Source organism: Bufo gargarizans, chromosome 1 (assembly GCF_014858855.1).
Source record: "Bufo gargarizans isolate SCDJY-AF-19 chromosome 1, ASM1485885v1, whole genome shotgun sequence".
In the NCBI taxonomy this organism is placed as follows: Eukaryota; Metazoa; Chordata; class Amphibia; order Anura; family Bufonidae; genus Bufo; species Bufo gargarizans.
In genome coordinates this window covers 132,935,476-132,954,405 of record NC_058080.1, presented here as the reverse complement: position 1 = coordinate 132,954,405, position 18,930 = coordinate 132,935,476, and the positions used below count along the sequence as shown (strand labels likewise).

The window sequence follows — 18,930 nt, the reverse complement described above, 5'->3', positions numbered from 1 at the left end:
TCCCCATTTGCCAATAACTCTTGTGCAACACCTAAAGGGTTAACGGAGTTTGTAAAATCAGTTTTGAATACCTTGAGGGGTGTAGTTTATAGAATGGGGTCATTTTTGGGCGGTTTCTATTATGTAAGCCTCGCAAAGTGACTTCAGAGCTGTAGTGGTCCCTAAAAATTGGGTTTTTGTAAATTTCTAAAAAAATTCAAGATTTGCTTCTAAACTTCTAAGCCTTGTAACATCCCCAAAAAATAAAATATCATTCCCAAAATAATTCAAACATGAAGTAGACATATGGGGAATGTAAAGTCATCACAATTTTTGGGGGTATTACTATGTATTACAGAAGTAGAGAAACTGAAACTTTGAAATTTGCTAATTTTTCCAAATTTTTGGTAAATTAGGTATTTTATTATGCAAAAAAATTAATTTTTTTGACTTTATTTTACCAGTGTCATGAAGTACAATATGTGACGAAAAAACAATCTCAGAATGGCCTGTATAAGTAAAAGCGTTTTAAAGTTATCAGCACTTAAAGTGACACTGGTCAGATTTGCAAAAAATGGCCTGGTCCTTAAGGTGAAAATGAGCCTGGTCCTTAAGGGGTTAAAGAAAAATTGGGAAGCCTCAGCGGCGGCCTTTAAACCGGCTATTGCCGCTACTTCAGTAGCTAGATCCCTTAAGGCATGGATGAAGGAGTCTGAGGATCACATTAAAGGGGGTACCCCTAGGGAGCAGTTGTTATCCTCTTTTCCTACTTTTTATAATGCCCTAGATTTTATGGCGGATGCTTCAGCGGACTCCCTAAGATTATCGTCCAGGGCTTCCGCTTCATCCAATTCTGCTCGTAAAGCTATCTGGTTGAAAATCTGGAGTGAAGATGCTAGCTCTAAGGCTAAGCTTTGTGGCATTCGGTGTCAATGGGGATTCCTATTTGGCCCGGTTCTCGACGATCTTCTTGAGAAGGCCTCTGATAAAAAAGAGGGGTTTTCCTTCCTTCAGTCAGCCTCCTAAAAAATCTTTCTGCCCAAAGTTTAACAGGGAAGTTTTCAGGGAAAGAGAAAGATCTTCAAAACTACAACTCCAATCATTCCCTGACAGCCTACAGCTATCATCCAACTGAAGGGCATTGTGGGAGTTGTAGTTTTACAACAGCTGGAGGGCCGACAGGTTGAGCATCCCTGATCTAGACCATACACAGGAGCGGCAAAAAAGTCAAAGGGTTTTCTTATTTTCGGGGCAGAGGCCTCAAAAAAGCAGCCCCAATGACGCCAGGCCTCCAGTGGGTGGTCGTCTGTCTCCCTTTTCAAGTCAGTGATAGAAAATCTCCAACAGCCCATGGATAAATGCTATTATAAGAGAGGGCTTAAAATTGCATTTTCAGAGGCTTCCAGAAGAAAGATTTGTGTTGACAGACTATCGTGCAGACCCCACAAGGCAGGCAGCTATTATTTCAGAGATTTATTCCCTATTAGCAAAAGTATTGGTGGAGGTTCCAAAGCAAGAAGAGGCAAGAGGATTTTACTCAAATCTTTTTCTTGTAAAAAAAAAAAAAAGCCAAATGGTTCTTTTCATACCATAATAAACTTAAAATGTCTGAACCATTTTTTGGTGTACAAAAAATTTCGGATGGAATCCATCAGGTCAGCAGTGAACTACCTCTTCCCAGATTGTTACATGGCCACAGTGGATTTCAGGGATGCTTATCATGTTCTTATCCATCCCCATCACCAAAAGTTTTTGAGAGTAGCAGTTAGAGAGCGGAATTGTGCATGCCCAATGTCAGGCGCTTCCCTTTGGACAGTCTCATGCCCCAAGGGTTTTTACGAAGATCATTGCAGAGATGATGGCTCATGTGACAGAGAAGGACTTGGAGATAATTCCCTATTTAGACTATTTTCTGCTCTTCTCCCAGTCAGATCACATCTTGGAAGTACAGATTACCTGCTTGAGAGCGATTCTGGAGAAACTTAGAAAAGTCTAGTTTGCAACCGAGTCAAAAGTGCACTTTTTGGGGGGATGATCTTAGATTCAAAGTCCCAGAGGTGTCTTTTGTCCTTACATAAAGCTCTGCTGATCTCATCAAGGATTCAGAACCTTCTTTCTCGGCAAGTAGATTCCCTAAGAGAAGCCATGTCGGTGCTGGATTGCTCTTGCGCGATCTCTCGCTCTCTCTCTTGCTCTCTCTCTCTCTCTCTCTTGCTCTCTCTCTCTCTCTCTCTTGCTCTCTCTCGCTCTCTCTCTCTTGCGCGCTCGCTCTCTCTTGCGCGCTCGCTCTCTCTTGCGCGCTCGCTCTCTCTTGCGCGCTCGCTCTCTCTTGCGCGCTCGCTCTCTCTTGCGCGCTCGCTCTCTCTTGCGCGCTCGCTCTCTCTTGCGCGCTCGCTCTCTCTTGCGCGCTCGCTCTCTCTTGCGCGCTCGCTCTCTCTTGCGCGCTCGCTCTCTCTTGCGCGCTCGCTCTCTCTTGCGCGCTCGCTCTCTCTTGCGCGCTCGCTCTCTCTTGCGCGCTCGCTCTCTCTCTTGCGCGCTCGCCTCTCTCTTGCGCGCTCGCTCTCTCTTGCGCGCTCGCTCTCTCTTGCGCGCTCGCTCTCTCTCTTGCGCGCTCGCTCTCTCTCTCTTGCGCGCTCGCTCTCTCTCTCTTGCGCGCTCGCTCTCTCTCTCTTGCGCGCTCGCTCTCTCTCTCTTGCGCGCTCGCTCTCTCTCTCTTGCGCGCTCGCTCTCTCTCTCTTGCGCGCTCGCTCTCTCTCTTGCGCGCTCGCTCTCTCTCTCTTGCGCGCTCGCTCTCTCTCTCTTGCGCGCTCGCTCTCTCTCTCTTGCGCGCTCGCTCTCTCTCTCTGCGCGCTCGCTCTCTCTCTTGCGCGCTCGCTCTCTCTCTTGCGCGCTCGCTCTCTCTCTTGCGCGCTCGCTCTCTCTCTTGCGCGCTCGCTCTCTCTCTCTTGCGCGCTCTCTCTCTCTGCGCGCTAGCTCTCTCTCCTTGCGCGCTCTCTCTCTCTCTTGCGCGCTCGCTCTCTCTCTCTTGCGCGCTCGCTCTCTCTCTCTTGCGCGGCTCTCTCTCTCTTGCGCGCTCGCTCTCTCTCTCTTGCGCGCTCGCTCTCTCTCTCTTGCGCGCTCGCTCTCTCTCTCTTGCGCGCTCGCTCTCTCTCTCTTGCGCGCTCGCTCCTCTCTCTCTTGCGCGCTCGCCTCTCTCTCTCTTGCCGCGCTCGCTCTCTCTCTCTTGCGCGCTCGCTCTCTCTCTCTTGCGCGCTCGCTCTCTCTCTCTCTTGCGCTCGCTCTCTCTCTCTCTTGCGGCGCTCTCTCTCTCTCTCTTGCGCGCTCTCTCTCTCTCTCTTGCGGCTCTCGCTCTCTCTCCTTGCGTCGCTCTCTCTCTCTCTTGCGCGCTCGCTCTCTCTCTTCTCTTGCGCGCTCCTCTCTCTCTCTTGCGCGCTCGCTCTCTCTCTCTCTCTTGCGCGCTCTCTCTCTCTTGCGCGCTCTCTCTCTCTCTTGCGCGCTCGCTCTCTCTCTCTCTCTGCGCGCTCGCTCTCTCTCTCTCTCTTGCGCGCTCGCTCTCTCTCTTGCGCGCTCGCTCTCTCTCTTGCGCGCTCGCTCTCTCTCTCTTGCGCGCGCGCTCTCTCTCTCTCTTGCGCGCTCACTCTCTCTCTCTCTTGCGCGCGCGCCGCTCTCTCTCTTGCGCGCGCGCTCGCTCTCTCTCTCTTGCCGCTCGCTCTCTCTCTTCTTGCGCGCTCGCTCTCTCTGCGCGCTCGCTCTCTCTCTCTGCGCGCTCGCTCTCTCTTGCGCGCTCGCCTCTCTCTATTGCGCGCTCGCTCTATTCTCTTGCGCGCTCGCTCTCTCTCTCTGCGCGCCTCGCTCTCTCTCTTGCGCGCTCGCTCTCTCTCTGCGCCGCGCGCTCTCTCTTGCGCGCGCGCGCTCGCTCTCTCTCTCTCTTGCGCGCTCGCTCTCTCTTGCGCGCTCGCTCTCTCTTGCGCGCTCGCTCTCTTGCGCGCGCGCTATCTCTTGCGCGCTCGCTCTCTCTTGCGCGCTCGTCTCTCTCTTGCGCGCTCGCTCTCTCTCTTGCGCGCTCGCTCTCTCTCTTGCGCGCTCGCTCTCTCTCTTGCGCGCTCGTCTCTCCTCTGCGCGCTCTCTCTCTCTTGCGCGCTCGCTCTCTTCTCTTGCGCGCTCGCTCTCTCTCTCTTGCGCGCTCGCTCTCTCTCTATTGCGCGCTCGCTCTCTCTCTCTTGCGCGCTCGCTCTCTCTCTCTGCGCGCTCGTCTCTCTCTTGCGCGCGCGCTCTCTCTCTTGCGCGCTCGCTCTCTCTCTCTGCGCGCTCGCTCTCTCTGGCGCGCTCGCTCTCTCTCTTGCGCGCTCGCTCTTCTCTTTGCGCGCTCGCTCTCTCTCTTGCGCGCTCGCTCTCTCTCTCTTGCGCGCTCGCTCTCTCTCTTGCGAGCTCGCTCTCTCTCTTGCGCGAGCGCCTCTCTTGCGCGCGGCGCGCTCTCTCTTGCGCGCGCGCTCTCTCTCTTGCGCGCGCTCGCTTCTCTCTCTCTTGCGCGCTCGATCTCTCTCTCTGCGCGCTCGCTCTCTCTCTTGCGCGCTCGCCTCTCTCTTGCGCGCTCGCTCTCTCTTGCGCGCTCGCTCTCTCTTGCGCGCCGCTCTCTCTCTTGCGCGCTCGCTCTCTCTTGCGCGCTCGCTCTCTCTCTCTTGCGCGCTCGCTCTCTCTCTCTTGCGCGCTCGCTCTCTCTCTCTTGCGCGCTCGATCTCTCTCTCTTGCGCGCTCGCTTCTCCTCTTGCGCGCTCGCTCTCTCTCTCTTGCGCGCTATCTCTCTCTTGCGCGCTCGCTCTCTCTCTTGCGCGCTCGCTCTCTCTCTCTTGCGCGCTCGCTCTCTCTCTCTTGCGCGCTCGCTCTCTCTCTCTTGCGCGCCGCTCTCTCTCTCTGCGCGCTCGCTCTCTCTCTCATGCGCGCGCTCTCTCTCTCTTGCGCGCTCGCTCTCTCTCTTGCGCGCTCGCTCTCTTCTCTGCGCGCTCGCTCTCTCTCTCGTGCGCGCTCGCTCTCTCTCTCTTGCGCGCGCTCTCGCTTGCGCTCGCTCTCTATCTTGCGCGCTCGTCTCTCTCTTGCGCGCTCGCTCTCTCTCTCTTGCGCGCTCGCTCTCTCTCTCTTGGCGCGCTCGCTCTCTCTCTCTTGCGCGCTCTCTCTCTCTTGCGCGCTCGATCTCTCTCTCTTGCGCGCTCGCTCTCTCTCTTTGCGCGCTCGCTCTCTCTTGCGCGCTCGCTCTCTCTCTCTGGCGCTCGCTCTCTCTCTCTTGCGCGCTCGCTCTCTCTCTTGCGCGCTCGCTCTCTCCTCTCTTGCGCGCTCGCTCTCTCTCTCTCTTGCGCGATCTCTCTTCTCTCTCTTGCGCTCTCTCTCTCTTGCGCGCTCTCTCTCTCTCTTGCGCGCTCGCTCTCTCTCTGCGCGCTCGCTCTCTCTCTTGCGCGCTCGCTCTCTCTCTCTTTGCGCGCTCGCTCTCTCTCTCTTGCGCGCTCGCTCTCTCTCTCTCTTGCGCGCTCGCTCTCTCTCTCTTGCGCGCTCGCTCTTCTCTCTCTTGCGCGCTCGCTCTCTCTCTCTTGCGCGCTCGCTCTCTCTCCTCTTGCGCGCTCGCTCTCTCTCTCTTGCGCGCTCGCTCTCTCTCTCTTGCGCGCTCGCTCTCTCTCTCTTGCGCGCTCGCTCTCTCTCTCTTGCGCGCTCGCTCTCTCTCTCTGCGCGCTCGCTCTCTCTCTCTGCGCGCTCGCTCTCTCTCTTGCGCGCTCGCTCTCTCTCTCTTGCGCGCTCGCTCTCTCTCTCTTGCGCGCTCGCCTCTCTCTCTGCGCGCTCGCTCTCTCTCTCTTGCGCGCTCGCTCTCTCTCTCTTGCGCGCTCGCTCTCTCTCTCTTGCGCGCTGCTCTCTCTCTCTGCGCGCTCGCTCTCTCTCTCTTGCGCGCTCGCTCTCTCTCTCTTGCGCGCTCGCTCTCTCTCTCTTGCGCGCTCGCTCTCTCTCTCTTGCGCGCGCGCTCTCTCTCTCTTGCGCGCTCGCTCTCTCTCTCTTGGCGCGCTGCGAGCGCTCTCTCTGCTTGCGCTGCCGCGCTCCGCTCTCTCTCTCTTGCGCGGCTCGCTCTCTCTCCTCTCTTGCGCGCTCGCTCTCCTCTCTCTCTGCTGCGCTCGCCTCTCTCTATCTTGCTCGCTCTCTCTCTCTCTTGCTCGCTCGCTCTCTCTCTCTCTCTTGCGCCGCTCTCTCTCTCTCTTGCGCGCTCGCTCTCTCGTCTCTCTTGCGCGCCGCTCTCTCTCTGTCCTCTCTTGCGCGCTCTCTCTCTCTCTCTTTGCGCGCTCTCTTCTCTCTTGCGCGCTCTCTCTCTCTCTTGCGCGCTCGCTCTCTCTCTCTCTCTTGCGCGCTCTCTCTCTCTCTCTTGCGCCGCTCGTCTATCTCTCTCTCTTGCGCGCTCGCTCGCTCTCTCTCTCTTGCGCGCTCGCTCTCTCGCTCTCTCTTGCTGCGCGCGCTCTCTCTCTCTGCGCGCGCGCGCTCTCTTGCTCGCTCGCTCTCTCTCTCTTGCTGCGCGCGCTCTCTCTCTCTCTTGGCGCCGCGCGGCTCTCTCTCTCTCTTGCGCGGCGCGCTCTCTCTCTCTCTCTGCGCGCTCGCGCTCTCTCTCTCTTGCGCGCTCTCTCTCTCTTGCGCGCTCGCTCTCTCTCTCTTGCGCGCTCGCTCTCTCTCTCTCTTGCGCGCTCTCTCTCTCTCTTGCGCGCTCGCTCTCTCCTCTCTTGCGCGCTCGCTCTCTCTCTCTCTTGCGCGCTCGCTCTCTCTCTCTCTTGCGCGCTCGCTCTCTCTCTCTCTCTTGCGCGCTCGCTCTCTCTCTCTCTCTTGCGCGCTCTCTCTCTGCTCGCTCTCTTGCGCGCTCGCTCTCTCTCTCTCTTGCGCGCTCGCTCTCTCTCTCTTGCGCGCTCGCTCTCTCTCTCTCTTGCGCGCTCGCTCTCTCTCTTGCGCGCTCGCTCTCTCTAGTGCGCGCTCGCTCTCTCTCTCTTGCGCCGCGCGCGCTCTCTCTCTCTTGCGCGCTCACTCTCTCTCTCTCTTGCGCGCTCACTCTCTCTCTCTCTTGCGCGCGCGCGCTCTCTCTTGCGCGCGCGCTCGCTCTCTCTCTCTCTTGCGCGCTCGCTCTCTCTCTCTTGCGCGCTCGCTCTCTCTCTCTTGCGCGCTCGCTCTCTCTCTCTTGCGCGCGCGCTGCGCTCTCTCTCTCTTGCGCTGCTGCGCGCTCTCTCTCTCTTGCGCGCTCGCTCTCTCTCTCTTGCGCGCGCGCGCTCTCTCTCTTGCGACGCGCGCGCTCGCTCTCTCTCTCTCTTGCGCGCTCGCTCTCTCTCTCTCTTGCGCGCTCGCTCTCGCTCTCTCTCTCTTGCGCGCTCGCTCTCTCTCTCTCTTGCGCGCTCGCTCTCTCTCTCTCTTGCTCGCTCTCTCTCTCTCTTGCTCGCTCGCTCTCTCTCTCTCTCTTGCGCGCTCTCTCTCTCTCTCTTGCGCGCTCGCTCTCTCTCTAGCGCGCTCTCTCTCTCTCTTGCGCGCGCGCTCTCTCTTGCGCGCTGCTCTCTCTCTGTCTCTCTTGCGCGCTCGCTCTCTCTCTCTCTTGCGCGCTTGCTCTCTCTTCTTTGCGCGCTTGCTCTCTCTCTCTTGCGCGCTGCTCTCTCTCTTGCGCGCTCGCTCTCTCTCTTCGCGCGCGCTCTCTCTCCTCTTGCTCGCTCCTCTCTCTTGCGCGCTCGCTCTCTCTCTCTCTTGCGCGCTCGCTCTCTCTCTCTCTTGCGCGCTCGCTCTCTCTCTTGCGCGCGCGCTCTCTCTCTCTTGCTCGCTCTCTCTCTCTTGCGCGCTCTCTCTCTCTCTCTTGCGCGCTCTCTCTCTCTCTTGCGCGCTCTCTCTCTCTCTTGCGCGCTCGCTCTCTCTTCTCTCTTGCGCGCTCGCTCTCTCTCTCTCTTGCGCGCTGCTCTCTCTCTTGCGCGCTCTCTCTCTCTCTCTCTTGCGCGCTCGCTCTCTCTCTCTTGCGCGCTCGCTCTCTCTCTCTTTGCGCGCGCGCTCTCTCTCTCTTGCTCGCTCTCTCTCTCTTGCGCGCTCGCTCTCTCTCTCTCTCTTGCGCGCTCGCTCTCTCTCTCTCTTGCGCGCTCGCTCTCTCTCTTGCGCGCTCGCTCTCTCTCTCTTGCGCGCTCGCTCTCTCTCTCTTGCGCGCTCGCTCTCTCTCTCTCGCGCTCGCTCTCTCTCTCTCTTGCGCGCTCGCTCTCTCTCTCTCTTGCGCGCTCGCTCTCTCTCTCTCTTGCGCGCTCGCTCTCTCTCTCTCTCTTGCGCGCTCGCTCTCTCTCCTCTCTTGCGCGCTCGCTCTCTCTCTCTCTCTTGCGCGCTCGCTCTCTCTCTCTCTTGCGCGCTCGCTCTCTCTCTCTCTCTTGCGCGCTCTCTCTCTCTCTTGCGCGCTCGCTCTCTCTCTTGCGCGCTCGCTCTCTCTCTCTCTCTTGCGCGCTCGCTCTCTCTCTCTCTGGCGCGCTCGCTCTCTCTCTCTCTTGCGCGCTCGCTCTCTCTCTCTCTCTTGCGCGCTCGCTCTCTCTCTCTCTTCTTGCGCGCTCGCTCTCTCTCTCTCTTGCGCGCTCGCTCTCTCTCTCTTGCGCGCTCGCTCTCTCTCTCTCTCTTGCGCGCTCGCTCTCTCTCTCTCTTGCGCGCTCGCTCTCTCTCTCTCTTGCGCGCTCGCTCTCTCTCTCTCTCTTGCGCGCTCGCTCTCTCTCTCTCTCTTGCGCGCTCGCTCTCTCTCTCTTGCGCGCTCGCTCTCTCTCTCTCTCTCTGTATCCCTGCGCGCTCTCTCTCTCTCTCTCTCTGCGCGCTCTCTCTCTCTTGCGCGCTCGCTCTCTCTCTTGCGCGCTCGCTCTCTCTCTCTCTCTGCGCGGCTCGCTCTCTCTCTCTCTGCGCGCTCGCTCTCTCTCTCTGCTGCGCGCTCGCTCTCTCTCTCTTGCGCGCTCGCTCTCTCTCTCTTGCGCGCTCGCTCTCTCTCTCTTGCGCGCGCTCGCTCTCTCTCTCTTGCGCGCGCGCTCTCTCTCTCTTGCGCGCGCGCTCTCTCTGGCGCTCTCATGCGCGCGCGCTCTCTCTCTCTGCGCGCGCGCTCTCTCTCTCTTGCGCGCGCGCTCTCTCTCTCTTGCGCGCGCGCTCTCTCTCTCTTGCGCGCGCGCGCTCTCTCTCTCTTGCGCGCGCGCGCTCTCTCTCTCTTGCGCGCGCGCGCTCTCTCTCTCTTGCGCGCGCGCGCGCTCTCTCTCTCTTGCGCGCGCGCTCTCTCTCTCTCTCTCTCTTGCGCGCTCGCTCACACACACACACGCGCGTTGGCTTTGTCCTGGAGAAGGGGTCTTCTTTGTCTCCCCACCCCCTCCCTCTTCTCAAGTTGTTGCCAAGAGTACTCAAAAAGATCAGGGACGATTGTGTTACAGTGATGGCTCCCTTTTGGCCAACGAGGGTGTGGTTTTCAGAGCTCCACAGAATGTCAGTCGCCACCCCCTGGGTTCTTCCAGTTTTCCAGGGTCTTCTAGCTCAGGGACCAATCCTTCACCCAGAAGTGGAAAGTCTTCATCTGACTGTCTGGATTTTGAGAGGAAAATTTTAAAAAGGGGTCTCTGAGGTCATCACTACTGTTGGCTAGTCGTAAGAAGGTCACTTCTGACATTTTATTTGAGGATTTGGAGGGCTTTCTGCTGCTTGCAGCGTTTGTGTCCATCTGACGAAACTGAGCCAAACGGATCCGTTCTGACACCCAATGTAAGTCAAGGGGGACGGATGCGTTTTCTATGACTCAATAGAAAACTGATCCGTCCTCCATTGACTTTCAATGGTATTCAAGATGGATCCGTTTTGGCTATGTTAAAGATAATACAAACGGATCCGTTCTGAATGGATTGCTTACGTTTGTATTATCTGAACGCATCAGTCTGTGCAGATCCATGACTGATCCGCACCAAACGAGAGTGTGAAAGTAGCCTAAATTAGTGGGTCATCCCTGGGTTAAAAGATTCATCACTGCAATTTCAAAATTATCCCCATTTAGCAAAAGTAGGGTCCCTCCTTGGGATCTAAACTTGGTTCTTTCAGCCCTGACGTCAGATCCTTTTGAGCCGATAACCAGCATTTCCACTAAGATGATCTCCCTAAGGCCTCATGCACACGACCGTTGTGTGCATCCGTGGCTGTTGTCGTTTTTCAGTTTTTTTTCGCTGACCCATTGACTTTCAATGGGTCCGTGGAAAAATCGGAAAATGCACCGTTTTGCAGCCGAGACCGTGATCCGTGTATCCTGTCCGTCCCAAAAAATATGACCTGTCCTATTTTTTTGACGGACAACGGTTCACAGACCCATTCAAGTCAATGGGTCTGTGAAAGAACACGGATGCACACAAGATTGGCATCCGTGTCCGTGATCCATGGCCGTAGGTTGCTTTCATACAGACGGATCCGAAGATCCGTCTGCATAAAAGCTTTTTTAGAGCTGAGTTTTCACTTCATGAAAACTCAGATCCGACAGTATATTCTAACACAGAGGCGTTCCCATAGTGATGGGGACGCTTCTAGTTAGAATATACAACGAACTGTGTACATGACTGCCCCCTGCTGCCTGGCAGCACCCGATCTCTTTCAGGGGGCTGTGATCCGTACAATTAACCCCTCAGATGCTGCACCTGAAGGGGTTAATTGTGCGTATCATAGCCACCTGTAAGAGATCCGGGGCTGCCAGGCAGCAGGGGGCAGACCCCCCCTCCCTCCCTAGTTTAAATTTCATTGGTGGCCAGTGCGGCCCCCCTCCCTCCCTCTATTGTAATAATAACATTGGTAGCACGGTGTGCGCCCCGGCCCCCCCCCCCTCCCTCTATTGCATTACTAACATTGGTGGCAGTGTGCGGCCCCCCCCCCCCTCCCTCCCTCCCTCCCTCTATTGCATTAATAACATTGGTGGCAGTGTGCGCCGCACAGACCTGTCACTTACCAGTAGGAGGAGCTCCCGGCCGGACACAGACATCGCAGCAGGTAAGTATGATGCTTCTACTATTGCTAAGTAACCATGGCAACCAGGACCGCAGTAGCGTCCTGTTGCCATGGTTACTGATCGGAGCCCCAGCGATTAAACTGGGACTCCGATCGGAACTCCGCTGCCACCAATGATCGCGGGGGGAGAGGGGAGGCCGCACACTGCCACCAATGTTATTAATGCAATAGAGGGAGGGAGGGGGGGGCCGGGGGAGGCCGCCCACTGCCACCAATGTTATTAATGCAATGGAGGGAGGGGGGGCCGGGGGAGGCTGCACACTGGCCACCAATGATATTCAAACTGGAGGGGGGGGGGGGGGGTCTGCGCCCTGCTGCCTGGCAGCCCCTGATCTCTTACAGGGGGCTATGATACGCACAATTAACCCCTTCAGGTGCGGCACCTGAGGGGTTAATTGTGCTGATCACGGCCCCCTGTAAGAGATCGGGTGCTGCCAGGCAGCAGGGGGCAGTCATGTACACAGTTTGTAGTATATTCTAACTAAAAGCATCCCCATCACCATAGGAACGCCTCTGTGTTAGAATATACTGTCAGATATGAGTTTTCACGATGTAACTCGTATCCGACAGTATATTCTAACATAGAGGCGTTCCCATGGTGATGGGGACGCTTCAAGTTAAAATATACCATCGGATTGGAGAAAACTCTGATCCGATGGTATAATAGGGACTCCTGACTTTACATTGAAAGTCAATGGGGACGGATCCGTTTGCAATTGCACCATATTGTGTCAACGTCAAACGGATCCGTCCCCATTGACTTGCATTGTAATTCAGGACGGATCCGTTTGGCTCTGCACGGCCAGGCGGACACCAAAACAACTTTTTTTTTTTTCATTTCCGTGGATCCTCCGAAAATCAAGGAAGACCCACGGACGAAAAAACAGTCACGGATCACGGACCTACGGACCCCGTTTTTGCGGACCGTAAAAAAACGGTCGTGTGCATGAGGCCTAAGGCTGGCCTTTCGAGAGAGAGAGAGAGAGTTACTTAGCATACTCTTCCAAGGGAGCTGCTCCACCATTGGGGTTCACTCTAGTAGATCAGTCTCTACTACTTGGGCAGAGAGGGCTTCCGCTTCTTCAGAGCAGATTTGCAGGCCTGCCACATGGCGTTTCACGCATACTTTTTTAAAAAACATTATAAGCTTCAGCTGCCTTCTAATGAAGGCCTGATATTTGGCCGTAAAGTACTTCAGGCCGTTGTCCCACCCTATGTGTATATCTTAGTCAGGTCCATAAATATTGGGATGTTGACATAAGGCAGAATGCACACGGCCGTGTTCCGCGGCCGAGAGTGGTCCGTGGTATGCTGGGCTGGATTCCTGTTCAGAGCAGGAGTGCACTGCGTCATTGGTTGCTATGACGCCGTGCGCTCCTGCTGTCAGCAGGAATCCAGGCCGGGTTACCGCGGAACACGGCCGCGTGCATTCGGCCTAATTCTGACTTTTTGGGCTCTATACACCACCACAATGCATTTGAAATGAAACTAACTAACTAAGATGTGCTGTAACTGCAGACTGTCAGCTTTAATTTGGGGGTATTTACATCCAAATCAGGTGAACGGTGCAGGAATTACAACAGTTTGCATATGTGCCTCCCACTTGTTAAAGGGAACCTGTCATCGGGATTTTGTGTATAGAGCTGAGTACATGGGTTAGATGGCCGCTAGCAAATCCGCAATACCCAGTCCCCATAGCTCTGTGTGCTTTTATTGGGTAAAAAAACCGATTTCATACATATGGAAATAGATTGGTCCTGTCCCTGAGATGAGTCAGGGACAGAACTCATCTCTGGTTCATTTGCATATGCATCAAATCGTTTTTTTTTACCCAATAAAAGCACACAGAGCTATGGGGACTGGGTATTGTGGATGTGCTAGCGGCGATCTAGCAACCCATGTCCTCATCTCTATACCCAAAATCCAGGTGACTGGTTCCCTTTACGGGACCAAAAGTAATGGGACAATTGGCTTCTCAGCTGTTCCATGGCCAGGTGTCTGTTATTCCCTCATTATCCCAATTACAATGAGCAGATAAAAGGTCCAGAGTTCATTTCAAGTGTGCTATTTGCATTTGGAATCTGTTGCTGTCAATTTTCAAGATGAGATCCAAAGAGCTGTCACTATCAGTGAAGCAAGTCAGAGAGAAGACTTCACCAGAGTGAATAGAGGGTTCACCACAAGATGTAAACCATTGGTGAGCCCTAAAAACAGGAAGGCCAGATTACAGTTTGTCAAATGACATCTAAAAAAGCCTTCATAGTTCTGGAACAACATCCTATGGACAGATGAGACCAAGATCAACTTGTACAAGAGTGATGGGAAGGGAAGAGTATGGAGAAGGAGAGGAACTGCTCATGATCCTAAGCATACCACCTCATCAGTGAAGCATGGTGGTGGTAGTGTCATGGCGTGGGCATGTATGGCTGCCAATGGAACTGGTTCTCTTGTATTTATTGATGATGTGACTGCTGACAAAAGCAGCAGGATGAATTCTGAAGTGTTTCGGGCAATATTATCTGCTCATATTCAGCCAAATGCTTCAGAACTCATTGGACGGCGCTTCACAGTGCAGATGGACAATGACCCAAAGCATACTGCAAAAGCAACCAAAGAGGGAAATAGGTGGAATGTTATGCAATGGCCAAGTCAATCACCTGACCTGAATCCGATTGAGCATGCATTTCACTTGCTGAAGACAAAACTAAAGGGAAAATGCCCCAAGAACAAGCAGGAACTGAAGACAGTTGCAGTAGAGGCCTGGCAGAGCATCACCAGGGATGAAACCCAGCGTCTGGTGATGTCTATGCGTTCCAGACTTCAGGCTGTAATTGACTGCAAAGGATTTGCAACCAAGTATTAAAAAGTGAAAGTTTGATTTATGATTATTATTCTGGGAGGCACATATGCAAACTGTTGTAATTCCTACACCGCTCACCTGATTTGGATGTAAATACCCTCAGATAAAAGCTGTCAGTCTGCAGTAAAGCACTTCTTGTTTGTTTCATTTCAAATCCACTGTGGTGGTGTATAGAGCTAAACATGTTAGAACTGTGTCGATGTCCCAATATTTATGGACCTGATTGTATATGTCTTAGTTCTCGGAAAAGGACTGGTTCCCGTTTCCTGTCCTGAGGAGTAGGAGGCGGTCTCTCCATGGGTGCTGTCATAGGCTCAAAGAAAACGATTATCAGTAAGTGTGTCACCCGGACGTCATCTGTCTTTTTTGCGGATCCGTGTTATTAGCAGACCGCAAAATGCATATGGACGTGTGCATGAGCCATAAGAGCTTGTTTTTGCTGGACGAGTTATATTTTCCAGTGGCACCATTCTGGGGAGCACACAATTTATTGATTTGCTGTTGTAAATTTTTTTTTTTTTTTTTAGCAGCGGACGCAAAAAAACAAGCAATTGTTCTCTTGTAATTTTTCTCTCATAGTGGAGCCTAAGGCCTCTTTCACAAGGCCGTTGCGGAAACATGTGCGGGTGTGTTGCGGGAACACCTGCGATTTTTCCGCGCGAGTGCAAAACATTGTCATGCATTTTGCACTCGCGTGAGAAAAATCGCGCATGTTTGGTACCCAAACCCGAACTTCTTCACAGAAGTTCAGGCTTGGGATCGGTGTTCTGTAGATTGTATTATTTTCCCTTATAACATGGTTATAAGGGAAAATAATAGCATTCTGAATACAGAATGCATAGTACAATAGCGCTGGAGGGGTTAAAAAAAATAAAAATATTTTAACTCACCTTAATCCACTTGCTCGCGTAGCCGGCATCTCCTTCTGTCTCATCTTAGCTTTGTGTAGCAACAAGGACCTTTGGTGATGTCAGTCATGATCCATCACATGATCTTTTACCATGGTGATGGATCATGTGATGACTGTGACGTCACCAAAGGTCCTTGTTGCTACACAAAGATAAGATGAAGACAGAAGGAGATGCCGGCTACGCGAGCAAGTGGACTAAGGTGAGTTAATTATTTTTATATTTTTTTTAACCCCTCCAGCGCTATTGTACTATGCATTCTGTATTCAGAATGCTATTATTTTCCCTTATAACTATGTTATAAGGGAAAATAATAATGATCGGGTCTCCATCCCGATCGTCTCCTAGCAACCGTGCGTGAAAATCGCACCGCATCCGCACTTGAATGCGGAAGCTTGCAATTTTCACGCAACCCTATTCATTTCTATGGGGCCTGCGTTACGTGAAAAAACGCTGAATATAGAGCATGCTGCGATTTTCACGCAACGCACAAGTGATGCGTGAAAATCACCGCTCATGTGAACAGCCCCATAGAAATGAATGGGTCGGTATTCAGTGCGGGTGCAATGCGTTCAACTCGCGCATCGCATCCGCGCGGAATACTCGCCCGTGTGAAAGAGGCCTAAGGGTACTTTCACACTAGTGTTTTTCTTTTCCGGCATTGAGTTGGAACACTTGCAGATCAGTTTTTCCGGATGACACCGGAGAGACTGATCCGGCATTTCAATGCACTTGTCATACGGATCAGGATCCTGATCCGTCTGACAAATGCCATCAGTTTACATACGTTTTGCCGGATCCGGCAGGCAGTTCCGGTGACTGAACTGCCTGCCGGAATCCTCTGCAGCAAGTGTGAAAGTATCCTAACTGCATGCCTGGTGCAGTCACTGATGCTGATTTCACAGTGCTATTAAATACCCGTCAGCACCTGGAAATTAGTATGGACTCCAGGGTAATGTTAAGCCAAATGAACTGGGCATGTGTGGCCAGAAGATCATCTTCATCATTGGAGACATAAAAGATAGTAGGGGGACATGGGGCCATTACATTCTTGTAATAGCAGTGAATTAAATGATGACCCCCGATAGTCGGAGTAGCACTTTAAATCATGTGTTCTTTGTGTCTTTCAGCAAATTCCTGACGTGTCTCCTACTGGTCGATATACGACTCTGGTTCCACTGCTGTTCATCTTAGCTGTGGCCGCCATCAAGGAAATCATAGAAGATGTTGTAAGTATTAAACAGTTTTATTTTATTATATAGCCGCTGGATTTTCTGTATGCCATGCCTCCTTGCCCATTTTTCCTGCTTCCAACACATCAACTTCAGAATTATTGTGCGTTTGCTTAGTAAATATTCGCCCAAGTCTTACGTCTTCCAATCTTTACTGTCCTGCCTTGACCTTACCACCCCTGTTTCTTCAAGTGACCCCCACAACATTGCTGTCACTGTGTAGATCGCAGTGTTTCCTTCATTGTTGTCTCGTGCCTCTGAACGGTTCTCGAGCTTCAGCGCTGAATCCAATGCTGCAGCACTCTCTCTGTATTGATGAAAATAGTTTTTTGTAACTTCACATAATGAATTCAGCTCAGGTAGCGGCAGAGAGAGGCCTCCGGGAGCAGAGCTTTTTTTGCCAGGTAGAAGAGAACATTTGTTTGGGCGTCCTGGGAGACCTTTGTCTTCTTGTGTACGTTCCCCTGTGAATGCTGCTCGTGCCCTGCAGCACTGACTGATTACTGTATGCCTTTCTGTAATTTCATGAATATTTGCTGATGCATTTGCCAGGATGGATAAATTGCAAAGCTTCTTGAAGTTATCAAAATTTCTCACATTTCTTTACTCCTTGCGTTATCTTGAAACAAAGGCCATTGAAGGTTTTCTAACAAAGCTAGAACCAGCCCTGTACCACCCATGGATCCAGAGATCTCCCCATTCATTGCTCTGCTAGATTTATATCAAGCTGGAAGCTCAGGAGTGTGTCCTTTCCGCTGCAGCGCTCTCTCACTGTAATGGATACAGCTTTTAACAGAAAATATGGCTGGTAGCAGTTGAAGGTTTAAACTGAGCGCGTTCGACCAGCTCAGTCAGACGGACCAAAAAATGAGAAGAACAAACAGCAGGTGGCGCTATACGGATACATTTTATTAAATGGCTCACTGGCCATACGAATTGTTTTAATTGCATGCAGGGTCCATTTAGGGTCCCAAACCTGTCGGGGCTTCACAGTTAAGTAAAGATGTACCTTCCCAAGAGATGTGTCTGGGACTCATCTTCTGCAGCATTGGGCGCATTCGCATAGTGCCGTTGAAGCCGAGGATGGTATGCCTTGCTTCACTGTGCATGTAAGTTAAATTTTCATTTACTGAACTTTGCAGGGCCCTAAAGGTTTGATATAGACCTATTTGGCCCCTAAACCCCAGCTGCATTCAGCATGCTAGTTGTTTAATGCAGTGTTTCCCAACCAGTGTGCCTCCAGCTGTTGCAAAACTACAACTCCCAGCATGCCCACACAACCAAAGGCTGACCGGGCATGCTGGGAGTTGTAGTTTTGCAACAGCTGGAGGCACACTGGTTGGGAAACACTGGTTTAATGGACCCCAAACCAGGAGAGGAGTTCCCTTTTAACACACATTAAATGCATACAGACTATGCATCTCCATGGCAACAGACAACACACTCTATAGTCTGATCCTGCACTCATATTCCCTGATATCTGTCCTTGACTACTGCATAACCGACCAAATGTAAATGAGCGCGAAGTAGGGGCCGTATGGGGAAAATAAAGCTTTTAGACTGCAGGATTATGGCGGCGCATAGTCTGCATAGGAAGGAGTTCTAGATACAAGACGGTAGGAAATGTATAATTAAGACCTATTCCACACATTCTTATTACAATTCAAAAAATTGGATGTGAAAGTGTGCATTGCCTTTAACTCACTGCTACTGTGGAAGGGGTTTCTCGGCTCTCAGCAGCTTAGGCTTATGTAGCAATGTATAAGGCTGGATCCTTCTCTGGTACAGTTAGCAGATACGCTGGTCTTCTGGTGGTTGCTGGCAAAGGGGAACATACCAGAGAAGCAGGATTCTGCTATGGCGCCTTTAGAGGAGGCCCAGCCCTAGTTGGTCTCATGCCCTTTGTCACTGGCTGGTAAAAAGTTGTGCTGGACTCCTCTTTTAAGGGAGTGTGAAATTGCTGCAAGGGTCATGGAAAGAGGAAACAAGCGCCAGGCAGGCAGTTCTACCTTTTGGGTGGGGAAAACCCAGCCCCATATTTGCATGGTCAACCGTCAAGTTTGATGTTTGCTATGGGGACCCTCTTCTTTGTTCTCTATACATAGGTATGTACGGTCTTCCATATAGCCTCCTAATAGATAAAATGTATGGACCAGCATGAGCTCCTTCTCTAGCCCTGTTTGCTGAGAGCACTACTTGGAGATCATAACTTAAAGGTGTTGCCTGGGCAAAAACTAACTTGGGGTCTTGAAGCCCACACTGTAGACAGCTTTCACTTTCTAGTATACTTTTATTTAACTGCAAGATCCAAACTCTGATCACGTGACCCCATCTACTTCTTCGCTGACATCATGTCCATCGCTGTTCTCGGTCAGTGGGCATTGGTCAGTGGGAATCCAGCCCCCAGTCCTGGTGCATTTGCATATAATGGTAGACCATTTATTATGAGTGCATGCGCCAGGAATTGCGGCTGAATTTCGTCACGCAAATCAGTTAGGCTGCGGCGCGCTCAGAGTCCCTGGACCGGACAAGAGAAGAGCCCAGCGATGGATGTGATGTCAGCAGAGGTGCTATGTGCAGCAGTGGATGGGGTCATATGTTTAGAGATTGGAAAGACAGATAAAGTATATTAGAAAGTGGAAGCTGTGTACAAAGTAGTTTTCAAGACCCTAAGGGTACTTTCACACTGGCGTTAATCTTTTCCGGCATAGAGTTCCGTCCTAGCGGCTCTATATCAGAAAAGAACTGATCAGTTTTATCCCCATGCATTCTGAATGGAGAGAAATCTGTTCAGGATGTTTTCAGTTCAGTCTCTCTTGCCTTTTCAGGACGGAGATAATACCGCAGCATGTTGCGGTTTTATCTCCGTCCAAAATTCCGGAACACATGCCGGATCCGGCATTTTTTCCCATTGAAATGCATTGGCCCC

At 52.5% G+C, this 18,930-nt stretch overlaps 1 protein-coding gene across 5 annotated transcripts in view; it reads left to right on the top strand.

Moving 5' to 3' along the window:
• Positions 1-18,930, top strand: part of ATP8A1 (ATPase phospholipid transporting 8A1) — a 188,313-nt gene that overhangs the window by 38,179 nt on the left and 131,204 nt on the right. For all 5 annotated transcript variants that reach the window (XM_044298696.1, XM_044298712.1, XM_044298679.1 and 2 more), the window contains exon 5: positions 15,900-15,998. In XM_044298696.1, the coding sequence (XP_044154631.1) occupies positions 15,900-15,998 (99 nt within the window). The remainder of the gene's footprint in view (positions 1-15,899; positions 15,999-18,930) is intronic.